At 39.1% G+C, this 18,918-nt stretch overlaps 1 protein-coding gene and 1 pseudogene across 1 annotated transcript; both read left to right on the top strand.

The window, feature by feature from the left end:
* Positions 1-394: 394 nt before the first annotated feature.
* LOC113324061 (importin subunit alpha-1a-like) lies at positions 395-2,008 on the top strand. Its single transcript, XM_026572401.1, has one exon. It carries the CDS (start codon positions 404-406, stop codon positions 2,006-2,008), a length of 1,605 nt encoding a protein of 534 aa, XP_026428186.1. The 5' UTR covers positions 395-403.
* Positions 2,009-10,450: 8,442 nt separating this feature from the next.
* LOC113324060 lies at positions 10,451-12,020 on the top strand (annotated as a pseudogene).
* The last annotated feature ends 6,898 nt before the right edge of the window (positions 12,021-18,918 follow it).

The following is an 18,918-nucleotide window of genomic DNA, read 5'->3' as shown; positions in this document are numbered from 1 at the left end:
AACCAACCATCTATTAACTCAATATCCAGTACGTGTACGTGTACAACGTAACTTGATTTCTAAGGTTGTGCACGTACGTTAGTTTCTCAATTAGTAGTTTGTTCACTTTGTAAATACTCACTTTCTAACGTGTATTAGGTAATTGTAACTTAAGCAAATACTGTATCTTATCTTGATACCCAAGAAACTCCAGTATACATTGAGCCCTTTTCGTGTATAACCGTGTACATATATTACGGTAAAGATAGCGTGGTTCATTTTTTTTTTTTCTGATCGGTAAAGAATTTGATGCAGGCGAGTTTCGAACTCAGGTCATTGATATCATCACCCAGTGACTTTATCACTGTACCATAGTGGCACCTGCTTCTTAGTTTATAGTTATCTTTATAAGAGAAGAGAAGGCATGGAAGCTCACCAACCTCCATCTTCTGCTACTCAAGGTGCTGGTACTGGTGTCGAAAAGATGCTTGAAAGTCTACCCTCCATGATTGCGGGAGTATGGTCAGATGAAAGAGAGTTTCAGCTTGACGCGACTACCCAGTTTCAGAAACTACTATCAGAACTAAGTCCTCCGATCGAGGAAGTTATTCAATCGGGTGTTGTTCCTAAATTTGTGGAATTTCTAAAGATAGAAGATTACCCACAAATACAGTTTGAGGCAGCTTGGGCTCTCACAAACATTGCATCGGGAACCTTAGATCACGTTAGGGTCGTAATTGAGAGTGGAGCAGTTCCTATTATTGTCAGACTTCTTGGATCTCCATGTGATGATGTTCGCGAACAGGCTGTCTGGGCACTTGGGAATATTGCTGGAGATTCCCCCAAAAGTAGAGATCTTGTTCTTGGACAAGGGGCTTTGATTCCGTTGCTTCAACAGGTGAATGAGCATGCCAAACTTTCTATGCTTAGAATTTCCACATGGACTTTGTCAAGATTCTGTAAGGGAAAGCCTGGGCCTCCTTTTGAACAGATAAGACCTGTTCTACCAGCGCTTGAGCGTCTCATTCATTCAACAGATGAGGAAGTTATGACAGATGCTTGTTTGGCCTTATCATATTTGTCTAATGGTACGAATGACAAAATTCAAGCTGTTGTTGATGCTAATGTCTGTCCACGTCTTGGGGAGCTTCTAATGCATCCTTACCCTTCAGTGGTCATCCCTACGCTTCGCACTGTTGGAAATATTTGTACTGGTAATGATATGCAGACACAGATCATTATCAACCATCAATTACTTCCCTGCCTTCTGAACTTGCTTACGAACAATCACAAGCAAAGCATCAGGAAGGAAGCATGTTGGACCGTTTCAAACATTACAGCCGGGAACAAGGATCAGATACAGGCCGTCATTGTAGCTGAAATCATAGGCCCTCTGGTACATCTGCTTCAAACTGCTGAATTTGATATAAAGAAAGACGCTGCATGGGCTATCTCTAATGCTATTTCTGGTGGCACTGATGAACAAATCAAGTATCTGGTTGGCCAGGGTTGCATCAGACCACTGTGTGATCTGCTCGTTTGTCCTGGAGCTTGTCCTGACCCAAGAATTGTGACAGTTTGTTTAAAAGGTTTAGAGAATATATTAAAGGTCGGGGAAGCTGAGAAGAACTTAGGTACTACTGGTGGTGTAAATGTATATGCACAGTTGATTGATGAAGCTGAAGGGTTAGAGAAGATGAAAAATCTAAAGAGTCATGACAACACAGAGATTAATGAGAAGGCAGTGAAGATTGTTGAGACTTACTGGATGGAAGATGATGATGAGCCATTGCCCCCTGGTGACGCAGCTGCTGCTGCTGGCCCATCTGAGGAGAGAGAGCTTGTTTCCCAGTTGAAAAGACTAATTCCTGAAAAACCTTCTGAAAATACAAATGGCATGGAAACCCAAGCTGAAGGGGAGAGAGCTCAGTTAGAACAACCAGAAACAGGAGTAACGGTGGGGCCATCTGGGTTCTGGTTTCCAGTTTTAAAGAAGTTGAAAACATGGTTTTGTCCGTCTTCTTCGTAGTATGAAGCCTACGAATGTTTTCCTTTCCTCCAACAGTTTACAATCTTTTTATTTTACTAGCGAATTCATGAGTATATTTTTTTAATTATTTTTTAAGAATAACCATTTACAAGATGGCTAATCCACAGTTGTCTCACAACTGAGTTCACAAAAATGTATCATAGACTGAGGATGTGACATTCGATTACATCACTCTGAAGTGTTGATGTTTGTGTTCTTTTTTCTGTCTGTGTTTTTTCATTGACAATGTTTTAGCGAGGCTATTACTTAGAGCATCTCCAATGGGAATGTAATGTGCTTCCCATGTGGCCAATCAGTAAAGACATCCTTCCAACTAAAACCCCCTAATCCCCTAATTTAAGGAAGCGGGAATAATCCATCTCCCATAGTTAACTTCGAAAGCTACTAGTAATAATATTGTTGGTTTTGGAGAATTAATATTTTTATATTTTCTAACAGAAAAATAAAGCCCAACAGTTAAAATATTTCTTTTATTTCTTTTAATTATTATATTGGAATAAAGAGTATTACAAGAACCTAGTTGGGAGCCGAGCTCCAACATATCACTGCAGTATTCGAACAGGTTGCCTTGTTAGTCTATGAATGAGCCTCATGAGGAATCAGCCAAAGGAGCCGAAGAGGATAGGAGACTGATTTTATCGCGAGGGGCAAGTTAACTCTAGTTTCCATGTCAAATTATAAAAATTGCGCCATCGGGGGACTAGAACTTGAGACCTCCTGGAACGTATCATTACTTTCTCGCATCCTTAACAAGATCTTCTACAACCATATATGATCTCTCCCTGGATGTATTCCTAACCGCAAGCCATGTGATCTCTACATTGGTTTACAATTTTCCACCGGAGACAATTTTGTGACTAAAAAGTCTAAAATCCTGTGAAGTCTAAAATCATATGTGGCATACGAAATAGGGATGTTAACTGCATCCCGCTGGAGATGGAGGTGCTCTTAGCATGTTGGCTATCTAAAGATTCTACTCGCAACGTTTTAGCGAGGCTAGTTACTTAGCATGTTGGTTTAACTGGGAAAGAGTTCTGTAAGATCGATGTTAACGACAACATATGTGCCAAAATATGTGTCCATGGTGACATTACTCCTTGCGTTAATGGTGACATATTCCTTCTTTAATCCGAGCCGTTGATCTCTAAAGAGTATTTCATACGTGTTCTCATACGCAGATTTCTCTCTGTGCTATTCGTATTCTCGAATCATTCTAGGTGGCAAAGTGATATTCTGTATCCACACCATCGATATGTAACTGTACGCTGACAATCTGTATCCGGGTTGCTGCTGACAATCTTTGCCGTGGATTAGCTCAAAATCGCGGTCAATGGCAAACAGTGAGATTTTTCTTCGCCTGCATCATAATATCCTTCGTAACAAAAAAATGATAGAAAAAATGGGTGCGCAACAAACAAGTGCCACTGAGACATCTAAGAGAAAGTGAAACTACATAAATTCGTAATACAAAGTGGCGAAACCCTCTACTTTGTGTAAACGCTGTTTGCCATTGTATGTTTCACGATCACTTCTATGTTAGTGTGGGCAAATTCAATTTTATCATAATTTCTTTGCACTGCATCCATCGAGCCATCACCACCCTTGGTAAACGGCAAACAATGAGAAAAGGTTGTGGCAGAGAGACTTCAGTTTTCTTCCAAGGGTATAAAGATTAAAAGAGGATCAAATGGGCCTCAAAGCTATGATTGAGTGCTGCACACTTTAAGTAGGAAAATGAACAAGAAGACATGGTGGGTTGGCTAGCAGTCATGACTTGGTCACTGCTTCAAACCACGATAAGCCGCCATATATAATGGTATCGGGGTTCTTACTGACAATCTTTGCCGTGGATTTAGCACCCAAACCATTCACTGCATAGAAAGCTTGGTTCGCCACTGTATGTTTCACATTCCCCTCCGACCCCCTCAGAATTTATGGAGGCGGCTATATTTTATTCTCAGATGCGTCTTTCAAAGAAAAAGACTACTCCATGATGCATTTCTCCTATATACTAGATCGGGATGGGTCTCCTTGGCTCTTCATGCAGAAGCCCAGGCTCTGCTGCAGGCTATTTCGTGGCTGGCTGACAACCCGTTGTTTTCTGTTAGCATAGTTACTAATCGTAAGCAGTTATCAACATCATGAACAACAAAGTGTCCCCAATGGCCAGTGGAGAAAACATAGGTGATGTAAAGCAATATCGCAGGACATACCCCAAGCGTGAAGTCATTATATCAACAGGAGGTACAACTCATCGACAGACTCCTCAACAAAAAAAGCTAGAATGGGAAGATTACAGCAAGTGTCCAAACGTATGCACGATCATATTCACAATCGAACAACTTATGTTCAATATTTGTGACAGGCAAGAAATTGCTAACATATTGTATTACAGTTCTTAGTTATAAAATTCTATTTCCATCAAAAAAAGAAAAAACAAACAAATAAACAAAACCAAACGCATCTGCCATATAGCCATTGGATCTACAAATGGTTCTCTTTTCTATAAATGTGGCGGAGTGGGATCAATTTTCTTCCCCAGGCATGGAGATTGGATTAAATGGGCCTTGAGGTTATGATCGAGTTGTTTGCAGTTTGAACCAACCATCAACCATAAATCGAGAACTATCATTTTGGGCATACCAAAATCTTCCAAGGCATACTGAATGAAGACAAAAAAGGTTGTGAAATAGCAAAATCAGATAACTCTTTAACCCAACTTTTTTTAATGGCAAATCTGCACTTTACGTATTAGTGTTAATAATCTTGATTAGTGATTAAATATTTTGTTTAGTGATTAAAATAATTTTCAGAATTATAAGAGTTGTTTAGATGAAAAATTTGAGGAAAAAAAATCAAAGTTTTGGTTTGGTTAAGAAGGAGAGAAAGAGAAGGAGAAAGTGAGAAAATTCTAATTCTTGATTCAATGGAGGATGAGGAGGGTCATCATTCATCTAAAAAACCTAGGAAAATACATATCAACTACAACAATGATCCAGAAATGGCTGATTTCTTAGATTATGAGAATGATTTTACACCCACTCAAACTCAAGCTCAAACTCAAACACAAACTCAAGATGATGATTTTTATGAGCCAAATCCTGATGATGAAGACATTGATGAGGAACCCAATGCTTCTAATACACAGGTACACTTATATCCTATACTTAATCTCACTTTTATATCTCTCAATTATCGAAAGTTAGGTTTTTTGAATCATGGTTCGGCGAAACAGGTTGAGGTTCGGCTCACATCTATGAGCCGAATCTACCAATTGATGAACGGTTCGGCTTACTGAATCTGTTTACTGCATGCGCCGAACCTATAATTTCCAATTCCAACCCTTTTGCTAGACACTAGTTCGTCTTATATGAAAGTTTCATAGTAAGCCGAACAACATCCTGAATAGCCCGGAATAGAACCATTACTAATTCGGCTTACATATCCAAAATCGTATGTGCCGATCATAATTTTTTAATTTCTGGGTTGAAATATTGTTACTGGTTCGGCACATATGGAGAATATCGTATCATCCGAAACCTCTTATGTTCAAGGTTCGGCACATAATATGATTATCGTCTGAGCCGAACATGAATTTGTAAATTTTTGGGTTAAAATAATGTTCGTGGTTCGGCACATATTGAGGATATCGTATAAGCCGAAACCTCTTATGTTCAAGGTTCGGCACATAATATGATTATCGTCTGAGCCGAACATGAATTTGTTAATTTTTGGGTTAAAATATTGTTCGTGGTTCGGCACATATTGAGGATATCGTATAAGCCGAAACCTGTAAATGTTTAGAGTTCGGCACATAATGTGATTATCGAATGCGCTGAACCTTGTTATTATATTCCCTTTCTAGTGTTTAACCTTGTGATATTCTTTGTAGATCGTGCTTGGACCCATGGAAAATCAACCTGATCCAGTAGACATAATTCACGAGGATACCAAGGATCACTAAAACCTGAAGGACAAATGATTCGGCGCGTAACTAACATTAGAGGATAAGCCGAACTCTATAAATTCGGCGCATATATGTTAAGCTATTCATTAAACCATGAAATTGAAGGTGTCTATAGCCCAATCCCAGCACCATTAAAAACAAAGTTCAGCACCTAAAAGCAAAGGTGTTTGCAACACCATAAAAGTGTACTTAAAACTTAAGAAAAAGTGTACCATAAAAGTGTACCATAAAAGTGTACATAAAAGGGCATTTAACCACGACCCCTCTTCTTAGTTGCACGACCACCTCTTCTTCCACCTTGGTCTTCATCTTCCGACGCATCATTACCGGGTTGGACGGTAGCACCACCTTGGCTTGTACCTTCACCAACTTGTCGAGACCTCTTAGTAGTGGGCCTTTGTTCGGGTTCCTCGGGTCCTTGTCCTTTGTTGATGATTGCATCCCACTTTTTGATCAGGTATTTTTGTTCTTCCACGGTCATTGGTGTTTTGCAACCAAGTTTGGCCTTCATTTTTTTCAACATCTCCCTACCCGCGGCAACCTATTTTTTCATTTGTCAACAACTTATAACCATGAGGTTGAAGACATTTTTATCATAACTAATATATGAAAATAATATAAAGTGAAGTCATTCTTACCATAATCTTGAAAGCCTTGACTACATCTTCAGAAGTAGACTTGTCGGTGATCTTGATTGGCTTCGCCTTCCCCTTATCAGCTATCTTTTACCTTTTATTATTGATAATGAAGGGATGAGAAATTTGGTTATACCAATCCATATAGCCCGGATCCTCTTCACATGGATCATCAAGTAAAGGTGTTAACTTGGACGCATCTAATGTGCGATTGTCTAAATTATTTCAAAACTCAACGGTGGGATCAGGATCATACTTTGGTTCCCAAGATGAAGTGGTGATTTTACTTCCCTTACCACTCTTTGGTAACAACCTGAATTTCTCGTCAAACAAAGGAACCTTTTGGACGCATCCTAATTGACGGAGTACTCGCCTAGGATCGTATATAACATAACCACCGGGACACCACAATGGCCCATGATACATACCTACCGGCATATCCTCATCTTCAACAACTTCATATTCTTCATCTTCCTTCTCATATGGTTGAAAAGTGACATCATCAAGACCAAGACGGTCTAACGTCTCTCTCAAACTTGCCACCAACTTCTTTTTGTTCCTTTTCTTGGAGTCCTCGTACGCGTACCGTGCTGCAGTTGGCTCAGTATAAACATAATCGACATCTTTCTCAAATACTTTGGCCAAGTTTAAAATTGGGAATTGGTCATATATCCACACCTACATCCAAAGAACCACATTAAAAAATCAAAGGAATTGAATTGATAGAAACAAGTTTTACTTGGAAACATCAAAGTAAGAATAAAGTTTGCAAACTCAGAGAACTGTTCGCTTATATGGATCAAGTATTATAAGCCGAACCAAGTAAGTAAAAACTTCGGCTTAAAAGATTTTATGGTTATAAGCCGAACCATACTCTGAACTCCCAAAAGTTACCTGGAGCAAAGTGAAGTTCCCTCCGATGTTTGTACTTGTCAGCCTAGACGCGGTGGCAAGTTGGTCCAGCAGGTAAGCGAGCGTAGCCATTCCCCAAGCAAACTTGTTACAAGTTTCAAGATTCTTTACCAATTGGAGATAATTAGCATTTACCTTGTTTCCGGTAGTGTCGGGAAAGATGTCTCTACCAAGAGTATAAAGCAAGTAGGCAGTTCCGGTTTGCTTCACTTTGACGGGATCCATCATCAACAAAACTTGTGTGACTCTTTCCTTTGTGTTCTCAAACTACTTTTTCAAGTTAGTCAACTTGATCTTCTTATTCTTCTTATTTCTGCCACCTGGTATGCAAACGGTATCAACATCTTTAACTGATCGACAAAACTCCAACTCAGTTTTCTGTGAACCCCAACCAAGGCATTCCAGGTACAAATTGTATAGCTCATCCCAACTCATGTCATAAAAAACAGCATCCACACTTACACCCCTTGCTTTAAGGCCTGTAATCTTACTAGCCTCATCAGGAGTGATTGCCATCTCTCCAAAAGGTAATTGAAATGTGTAAGTTTCTGGACAAAAGCGCTCGGTAAATGCAGAGGCCGACACACTATCATATTCCTTATGTCCATAATTGATGATAGGCCATAAAGCACTGCGTTGTACGTAAGCAATCACCTCAGGAACCTCTTCATCAAGACTCCATTCCGCTTCCCTCTGGTGTCTCAATACTCGGACTGCACGGTTGTGATCAGGAGTCTCATAAATTTTCTTCTCCCAATAATCGGCATAACCAATCAACACATTTCCTCCATCTTCCGGAAGACCATGAGGCAAACCATCTGATCGAGGTGTAATTACGTCATCTTCATCAGGAATGTGTAAACCAGTGATCCGTCGATCATCATCGTCATTCTCTTTCTCGGGTTCTGCCACCTTCTTACCTTTCTTGTCTTTCTTGGGTTTTCCTTGGGGTTGTGTTTCTTGATGAACTTCTTGATTATCATCAACTTCTTCATCTTCAGCTATTCCTTCTTCTTGTCTTTCAATTCTTACTTTTTCAGCTTCTTCTTCTAAAATTCCTCCTCTACCCCCCGCTCCCAATTTTTTCTTACCTCCTCCTCTAGGATAGGGAGTTTTAGAAGTAGAAGGTGTTACCTCCATCTTCTTCTTCTTTGTAGCTGCATTGGTACTGACACAAGTATGAAAGTTATAAGACTAATTCGAACAACAAAGAGATTTGGAAAGCCAAAAACTTGTAAGAAAATAAGAAGGCTCGGCTTACCCGAAATAACACATATGATCCGAATCATGTCTTTAAATTTTTATTAGCTTACACAGAGAGTGGATCGGCTCATACCACAAAACAATTATAAGCCGATCCTATATATTTGGCTCACAACCGATACCGTCGAATAAGCCGAGTCTATGATTATGAACTCAAACATGTATTCGGCGCAACATGATATCATATAAATAAGCCGATCCTATACACTTGTAAAATTTATGAAATTTTAACAATGATATTCGGCGCAACCCTAATACTATTGAATAAGCCGAATCTAGACTTATGAATTGAAACCTTTATTCGACGCAAAACTAATACAACCATACAAGACGATCCTAAGCACATGCAAAAATTCTGAAATTCAAACAACAATTATTCGGCACAAAACTAATACTACCATACAAGCCGATCCTGCGCACATGTAAAATTTCTGAAATTCACAAAACATATTCGGCACAAAACTAACACCATCGAATAAGCCGATCCTAAATATAAGTCTCTGTGTCACTAAGTTCGGCTCAAAACGGATTTCAGATATACGCCGAACTGTTCATATGCACTTTCAGGGTTCAGTTTCAAGAACAGCTCGGCGCACATCTAAGATTTGTTTTGCGCCGAACCATACCCTGTAACCGCCGCAAAAACATGATTTTGACGAATTAAATCAATCAAACCAATCAAAAACACCAAATACGAGATGGGTTTGTAAAACTAACCTTCTTATTCTCATTTCTGGAGTTGGTTCTTCTTGAATCTCTTCTTCCGGTTGATTTTGTGGTTGATTTTGATTTTCTTTTTCACTCTCTAAATCTTCTTCTTCTTCTTCAATGGGTTGTTCAATCGCTCGATTAGAACGAGATACTGGCTTACGGCGAACCATTATATAGATGAGTTTAATCGTCGACTAAATTTTCACGAATCGACGATTAAATTTCGGCGATGATACGATGAAAAATAAAAGGAGAAGGTGGGTTCGGCTGTGGAGGATTAGGAGGAAGAAGAAGGGGTTGAAACTGATTTTAGTTTTATGATTATAGATTTTTGTATTAAAGTTAGAGATAGATTAGTAATTTATAGGATTTAAGGGCATATAGGTAATTAAACTACCCATAGGGTACCCATTATAAGGTCATCCAAGTTAGGACTAGTCCTTTGTATGCCTTGAAAGTTTTTGGTATGACCAATATCATGGTTCTAAATCGAGGGCTAAAGCCCAAATTAACAGCCTGAACTGAACAAATATAACCCTTGCCGGAGTTCGAGAAAATTGACTCCGTCGTATCAAATCAGGGAAGTACGGTAAAGATAGCCTAGCTCGTGAATCTTGCTTCTTAAAAACGCACTTATACGGTAGATATTGGGAGTTGGGAATCCTATTTCCCTGACAACTATTACCTAAACTTCTAGGTTTCCTTGTTTATTTTTCTTTTCTGCTCCGTTTGTTTTCTTTTTATAGTTTGGGTTTCCTAATTTAATTAGAACTCTAAGCTATGTAAGCTTCTCTGTAGAACTAAGTTTTTTTTATCAGAATTTCAATACAAATTTAAGGTGCTTGATCTGTTTTAGTATTAGCACCCTAACAGAAGAGAAGAGAAGGTACGGAAGCTCAACAATCTCCATCTTCTGCTATTCGAGGTGCTGGTACTGGTGTTGAAAAGATGCTTGAAAGTCTACCCACGATGACTGCGGGAGTATGGTCAGATGAAATAGAGTTACAGCTTGAAGCAACTAGACAGTTTCGGAAACTAATATCAATTGAACGAAGTCCTCCGATCGATGATGTCATTCAATCGGGTGTTGTTCCTAAATTCGTGGAATTTCTAAAGAGGGAAGATTACCCACAGCTACAGTATCAGGCAGCATGGGCTCTCACAAACATTGCGTCGGGAACTTCAGATAACGTTAGGATTGTAATTGAGAGTGGAGCAATTCCTATTTTTGTCAAACTTCTTGGATCTCCAAGTGATGATGTTCGCGAACAGACTGTCTGGGCACTTGGGAATGTTGCTGGTGAATCCCCCCAAAAGTCGGGATCATGTTCTTGGAGAAGGGGCTTTGATTCCGTTACTTCAATAGTTGAATGAGCATGCCAAACTTTATATTCTTAGACGTGCCACATGGACTTTGTTAAACTTCTGTAAGGGCATGCCTCAGCCTCCTTTTGAGCAGACAAGACCTGCTCTACCAGCGCTCAAGTTTCTCATTCATTCAACAGATGACAAAGTCTTGCATTATGCATGTTGGGCCTTATCATATTTGTCTGATGGTGGTACAAATGACAAAATCCAAGCTGTTATTGAATCTAATGTCTGTCCACGTCTTGTGGAGCTTCTAAGGCATCCTTACCCTTCATTGGTCATTCCTGCGCTTCGCACTGTTGGAAATATTTGTACTGGTAATGATATGCAAAAACAGATCATTATGAACCATCAATTACTTCCTTGCCTTCTGAACTTGCTTACGAACAATCACAAGGAAATCATCAAGAAGGAAGCATGCTGGACCATTTCAAACATTACAGCCGGGAACAAGGATCAGATGGCTGTCGTTTCAGCTGAAATTATAGGCCCTCTGATACATCTGCTTCAAACTGCTGAATTTGATATAAAGAAAGAGGCTGCATGGGATATCTATAATGTGACTGATGGTGGCACTGATGAACAAATCAAGTATCTGGTGGGCCAGGGTTGCATCAGACCACTGTGTGATCTCCTCGTTTGTCCTGAGTCAAGAATTGTGGCAATTTGTTTAGAAGGTTTAGAGAATATATTAAAGGTTGGGGAAGCTGAGAAGAACATAGGTACTAACGGTGGTATAAATGTATATGCACAGTTGATTAATGAAGCTGAAGGGTTAGAGAAGATTAAAAATCTACAGAGTCATGACAACACAGAGATCAATGAGAAGGCAGTGAAGATTCTTGAGACTTACTGGATGGAAGATGATGATGAGCCATTGCACCCTAGTGACGCAGCTGCTGCTGCTGGCTCAGCTGAGGAGAGAGAGCTTGTTTCCCAGTTGAAAAGACCAACTCCTGAAAAACCTTCTGAAAATACAAATGGCCTGGAAACCCAAGCTGAAGGGGAGAGAGCTCAGTTAGAACAACCAGAAACAGGAGTAACGGTGGGGCCATCTGGGTTCCGGTTTCCAGAAGTTGAAAACATGGTTCCAGTTCGGAAGAAGTTGAAAACATGGTTTTGTCCATCTTCGTAGTATGAAGCAAACGAATGTTTTCCTCCCAACAGTTTATAATCTTTTTGTTTTACCGGTGAATCCATGAGTATATTTTTTTTAATTAATTTTTAAGAATAACCATCACCTGGTTTACAAGATAGCTAACCCACAGTTGTCTCACAACTGAGTTCACAAAAATGTGTGTCAGACTGAGAAATTTTGGCAACCTATAGAGAGAATCAATGAGGATGTGCGTGACATTCGATTATGTTGATGTTTGTGTTCTTTTTCCTGTCCATGTTTTATCCCGTCATGAGGTTTTATTGACAACGTTTTAGTGAGGCTAGTTACCTAGTTGGTTATCTAAGGAAGAGTTTTTTTTCTTTTTTTTTTTGTGGTAATCTAAGGAAGAGTTTTGTAATTTCAAATTTAACGACACAACATATGTGCCAAAATATGTGTCCAAGGATGTTCAAATTCTTTGCATTCTTATGCATTTGCAGGTTTTGCTCTTTTGAGCATGACAGGTGCATAGTGTACTACAGTACTGGTATATTTTAATACTGAATTCATACTCTTGTTGGCAGTGACTAAATACAACCCACAATTGGATTTAATGTAACCCTAACTAATTACAACTCTCTTGAATATGTATTTTGCTACCCAACCTATTTTTAACAATTTGGTCAATACTTTATTTCTCACCTTCATATCCGCATAGTTACATGTTGGTCGTGTAAAATGCTAGTTATTCACTCGCTATTCATCACACAGATGAGTTTTTTTAAGTGACTAATCACAGATTAAATAGTCTACTAACCTATCGTTCTTAAAAACAAATCATTTAAATAATTGGTAAAGAAGCCTCACCAAAACCCCTATATGTTCTCTCCCAGTAAGAAAAAAAAAAAACTCCCAAATTTCATCTTCTCAACCACATCTTTTTATCACTGGGGTTTAATGATAATATAGTTGATTTGAAGAAGAAAATTTTCAGCATTCGTTAAATATATTCTTACGGTTAATTTTAAAAAATAGTGATGTATTTCTGGTTAGTAATTTTTTGGTTAAGTATAGGGTTTGACTTTTTTTTTTGGGGTTGTATTTAGTTAATTTCAAAATAAGAAAAGCACAGAACTAAAAGTAGAATCTTGGTTGTATTTAACCTAAATGTGGGTTGTATTCGGTCATTGCCCTCTTGTTCGGGTGTTTTCTTGTAAATATATAACATCGTATTACTTTTGTTTTTGTAGTTTTCATCAGAACGTGCGATTGGGGGATATAAAAGACAATCGGGGGATAGAGAAAAAAGACAAAAACTGGATCCAAATATCAAATCAGGGTCACCCTTTTTCTAATTATTTTTTCAGTTCCTAATCTACCCCTCACTAATAAGGTTTAGTGGTTAATTAAAATTAGGAAAAATCTTAAGTATTTTTTAAATGATTAGTGTATATTTTTATTTGAGTTTGGGTGAGTGAGGTGAGAGTAGAAGGAGGGAAAAAATATTTGAGAGGGAACTTCTTTTTGGTGAAAATGGAAGATGATTGTGAAGAGAGAATTGTTGCTGCTGAATCTTTAGCTCAACTACAACAAGGATCTTTGAATCTTCAGCCAATGACAACAACTCACAATTGCAAGTTTTTGTGGAACCAACACCTTTGGAACATGAATTTTATGAGCATGAAGTGTTTCGTGAAGAACCAACACAAGAGAGTAAACTAGCTCAACATATAAGCACTCCCAATACTCAGGTAAGCTGCGAATAGGTTGAAAAATTGATTTTTTTTCCTTTGAATCCACGATTGTTGCTGTTGTAAAAGCTCGGTACCGGCATAGTCAAAGTATGAATACCATGTCGGAATCACAGTTACCGGCATAGTATTCATACTACGACCATACCAGAACCTTGATATCCCCCATTTTGAAACTAAAACCGGCATAGTACGCAACCAAATTACTATGCCGGTACAAAAGTTAATTTTTACCTACCACAGAATATTCTACGGAATATCTTACCAGCATGGTTGAATTATAAGGTTATCATGCCGGTACTGCATGAAAAACATACAAGAAGCAGTTTTTTCCGAAGCTAAATACCGGCATGTAAAATTATCTGTAGTTCCAAGCCGGAACTTTGTACCGGCGTGGAACCATAGATAATAAGCATGCCGGAACACATGTCGACGCAGTTAAAATTTAACGTACCATGCCGATACCTACAAAAAAATATACATGAAGAAGTGTTTTCCAAAGCCAAATACCGGCATGGTATAGTAAGTATGTGCCACGCCGGAACCGCCTACCAGCATGGTCACTTAGATTACGAGCATGCCAGAACCATTATTTCCGGCGTTGCTTTTGAATATATTGAGAATGCCGGAAGCATCTCAAACTTGGTCTTCAGTTCCGATGCAGTTAGACTATGCCGGAACTGTGATCGAGCATGCCGGAACTGCATACTAGCATAGTGTTAAATTTTTCTTTTTTGGAACTAATACATTTTCTTTTCATTCGATCCTTAGGTTGTGACATATATTGATCCAACAAATGCAAAACCGCTCGGTCGGGATACGTCGGGATAGTATAAAATGCTTCCGGTATGTTACAAAAGATTTCTTTTCACCTAGTATCTTGAATATTACCAATGGATTTCTTGTAATGAACCTTATAATCTCCCATTGCTGTCCTCATGTAGGGAATAAGATATCCAAAGGAAGCAATTGCTTGGGTTAAAAAGACTGCTCTTAAGAACATGTGCACGTTGGTGAGGAATACCCAAGTTACAAAAAGCCGTTTTGAGATGGTTTGCGAGAGAAGTGACAATACAAGGAGAAGAATAGACACAAGAGAAAGGATTATGTATATCCAAATAAGACTAATAGGGTATACAAGACTCATACGAGGAAGGATAATTGCCCCTTTAAGCTTGTATTCCGTTTAAATGACAAAAACAATGAATGAGATTGTGAGGTTTCGTCCGGCCGTCATAACCACTGGGATCCGAAAGATTTTGTTGGTCACTCCCTAGTTGCGAAGCTAAAACCTCATGAAATGGAGTATGTAAAGAGATTGACCAAAGCATTATCAAACCGAGACAAATTCTCAGAGGCTTCAAGGAAAAGGATAAGACGAACGTGTCTTCTCTAAGTACAATTTATAGCACACAAGCAAGTATTAGAAGGGTGGAATGGAAAGGGAGGAGCGTTATGCAAGAATATGATAAGATAATTTGGGATCACAACTAAACGCGTACATTAAAATAGGGATGGATAACAAGCCCCTTCAAATATTCATTTCTTATCTTTTTCTTTCACAATTGGCGCATACATGTTGTGGTGTTCTTATGATGGATTGCACCTACAAGAAAAACAAATACAACATGTCGTTGTTCAACATCGTGGGGCACACATCGGAAAAGGTAACATTCACATTGGCTTGGTGTTTAATGGAAAACGAGAGGGACTATAATTATCATTGGGCATTACGAAAATTGAAAAGGTTCTTCCATGAAAATCAACTTCCGAGGGTCATCATAACCGATCAAGATGACGCATTAATGAATGCAATATCCGACGTCTTCCCGGATGCACAAAATTTCCTATGTACACACCATATACGTCAGAATGTGATAAAAACTTTTCATGCCTTGTTTAAACCCACAAAGGTGGATATTAAGAAGAGAATGATTTTTCAACTAGAGGAAGATGTTTGCAAGAACAAACTATCACCTGAAGAAGAAGAAGATGTGATAGGCAAGATCAAAGAGCGAGTGGACAAAGAACACGAGGAAAATCATAAAAAGTGGTTGGGATTTCTAAGAGATTGGGAGAAAGTTTATAGGTCTCTTACTGAGGATATGTATGAAAAGAGATTGGAAAAGTTTATTTCCGATTGGAAGGAAGTTTATCCGACTGCCATCTGGTATTGTCGGACTCAATGGTTGGATAAGTTCAAGGAAATATTTGTGCGTGCATGGACAAACCGGTATAGACACTATGGGTATGAAGAAACTAGTATAGCGGAGGCCGCTCATGGGAGATTTAAATATTTAATTCGGTTCGGCCAAGGAAACCTGGTTACGGTCACCGAGGCAATGGAGCAATACTTTAAGAGTGATATTGATGGGATCAAGAAGGCTTTTGAGAAAAGCTCAATGGAAAGGATGACTCCATATTTACCATATGTTAAGTTACTCCAAGGAATAGAGTTCAACGTCTCTCAATGGACAATAAAACATATGATAAGACAAATGATATGTAAGATACACTACGACAAACCGGGTGATGTGTGTATTTGTCCTGACATGTCTTTATTGGGGATTCCATGTCGTCATATACTTGTGAAGTATGAAGAAGTGATACCTATTGAGGTTATCAATCCGTTTTGGAAGCAATTATCTTCCGACCCTCCTCCTACGGAAGATCCCGGACAATCACCTTGGGATACGAACGAAGCAAAGGAATTCTACGAAGCTTACTCACGTGGAAACTCGGTTAGCCGGCAAGTCTTGTTGAGCCAACTAAGGCTAATTACACGCCCATGGAAAGCACAAAGTGAAGAGCCAACAAAGGGAGATCCTCCCGGTAGACCACAGACCAAAATATCAATGAGAAAACAAAGGAAATAATTGAAAGAAATAAGTCAACGTGAAGATGAACTTCGTGCAAGTAAGAAACAAGATCTAACCGGATGTGATATTTCAGAAGCAAGGTTCGCGGAAGCTCCGGTTCCAAATAAAAGGGGTAGGCCGAGGAATGAACCGCTATCAAGTCAACAACAAACGACGGATTCCGTATCCACACCTATAGTCGATGTAGCGGAGGTTCCAAAGAAAAGGGGTAGACGGACAAAGGTACCAACATCGAGCTACCAAGAACAAAAAGGTGAGCATTTCGTATCCACACCTATAGTCGATGTAGCGGAGGTTCCAAAGAAAAGGGGTAGGCCGCCAAAGGTACCAACATCGAGCTACCAAGAACAACAAGTTGAGCATTCCGTATCCACACCTATAGTCGATGTTGCGGAGGTTCCAAAGAAAAGGGGTAGGCCTCCAAAGGTACCAACCTTGAGCTACCAAGAACAACAAGGTGAGCATTATGAAGCCCAACCCATAGTCGATGTAGCGGAGGTTCCAAAGAAAAGGTGTAGGCCGCCAAAGGTACCAACATTGAGCTACCAAGATAAACAAGGTGAGCATTCTGAAGCCCCACCCATAGTAAGTGATAGCAAATGTAAGCGACCCATATCTAGTCAACAACAACACCATGGTGAAAACCCCGTAGGCACCCCAAAGTTGATGTAGTTTCGGTTCCAATGCGAAGGGGTAGGCCAAGGAAGTACGGACTCCCAACACATACTGAAGACATTGGAAATGTAGAGATTGCAAGAGATGGATTGGATATAATTAAGTTAAAAGTTGGTGATATGAAGATGTTTAAGGATTTCAAAACAGGTAACACTTATAAACATTACCATAGCAAAATAGAGTCTTACGCAGAGCAACTTCCTGAGGTTATTCGCGAGTATATTGTGTATACGGATGATGTCGATGGAGATGCAAATTGTGGATATCATGCCGTGACTGAACAATTAGGAATCTTCGAGACAGCGGTTAGTAGAGGAATGACACCATGTCGATATCCTATAAACAGGATGGCCGAACAATTTGTGAAAAAGATGAGCTTTTATGATCAATTGGTTGGTCAAGGCGATGTGTTTGATGATATGTATTCTCAAGTGTTAGGACCCGAGCAGGAGATGAAGTTTCTTCCTTCTGAATATTGGATGAGAATGCCTCTTTGTGGGCATCTAGTAGCGGATACATTTAATTGTGTTGTTCATTATTTTACCCCCGTCGTGGAAGTAACATTTACACCAAAGTGGCAAAAATGCGAAGGATCCCTTAAGAAGAGAAGAGTTGTTTTGGCGTTCGTGAATGGTAATCATTTCGTTATTCTAAAACTCAAGGAAAATTGTCCATTGCCACCTGTTTGTGGGATGATTAAAAACAAGGATCTAGATCCCAATATATGGAAGGGACGGATGGCATTCTATGAGGAGAATCACCAATTTTGGGATGTGCTGGCCTTATCAAAGAAACCTCTCCAAGAGGAGGAGATGCAACTTCATATGTGTGGAAGCGATGATGAGTAATTTGGATATATGTGTTTCACTAATACGCAACATTTTGTTTTCTTTTTGGAAGTGTGAATTGTAAACATTAAATCATATTTTGATGCCAATGACGGCATGATTATGTTTCATTATGACAATGCCGGGAGTTAGGTGCCGGCGTATAACTTACCTTTTGAAACATCCTGAAAAACATCCAGAGATATTAGTAATTGTGCCGCCATTGGAGGTAGCATAAAAACAGTGCCGATACTCAGACTGCCGGCATGGTTGGCAAAAATACATTCAATGCCGAAACTCTGCAACTTTTGGGATTTTGAAAATTCTTAATGCCCGCATTGATTTTATCCCTTTCGAACATGCCGGTATTTAAGAAAAACTTGTAAATTTGTTAAGTTTTGGCACATTCAAACTCTGTAAAATAGGTAATTTGACACTGGTTTATCAATATAATAAATCAAAAAAAACACTAGATTGTATAAAAGGAAAAACTCCAATTTAAAAGGTTCCAAACCTAAAACAAATCGAACATAAACCAAATCAAGCAAACAATTTAGCAAGACACACAAACAAACACATTGTTCAAGACACACAAACAAACATAAACCAATACTAAATTGTTCAAGACCAAACTAATACTATAGAAGAAGCACACGATCACTCGGTCCTTGGATTCTTCTGTGCCCTCTTACTCTTTTCGCCCCACAATTATTTTGCCTCCGGATCTTCAATTTTGTCAAGCTTTTCCTCGACTTTCTCCATTTCTTTCAGGGTCAACACATCTTCTTTATTGTTCTTTTTC

This window comes from Papaver somniferum, chromosome 11, assembly GCF_003573695.1.
Source record: "Papaver somniferum cultivar HN1 chromosome 11, ASM357369v1, whole genome shotgun sequence".
NCBI lineage: Eukaryota > Viridiplantae > Streptophyta > Magnoliopsida > Ranunculales > Papaveraceae > Papaver > Papaver somniferum.
The sequence above is the reverse complement of the archived record's forward strand: the minus strand, read 5'-3'. Positions and strand labels throughout refer to the sequence as shown.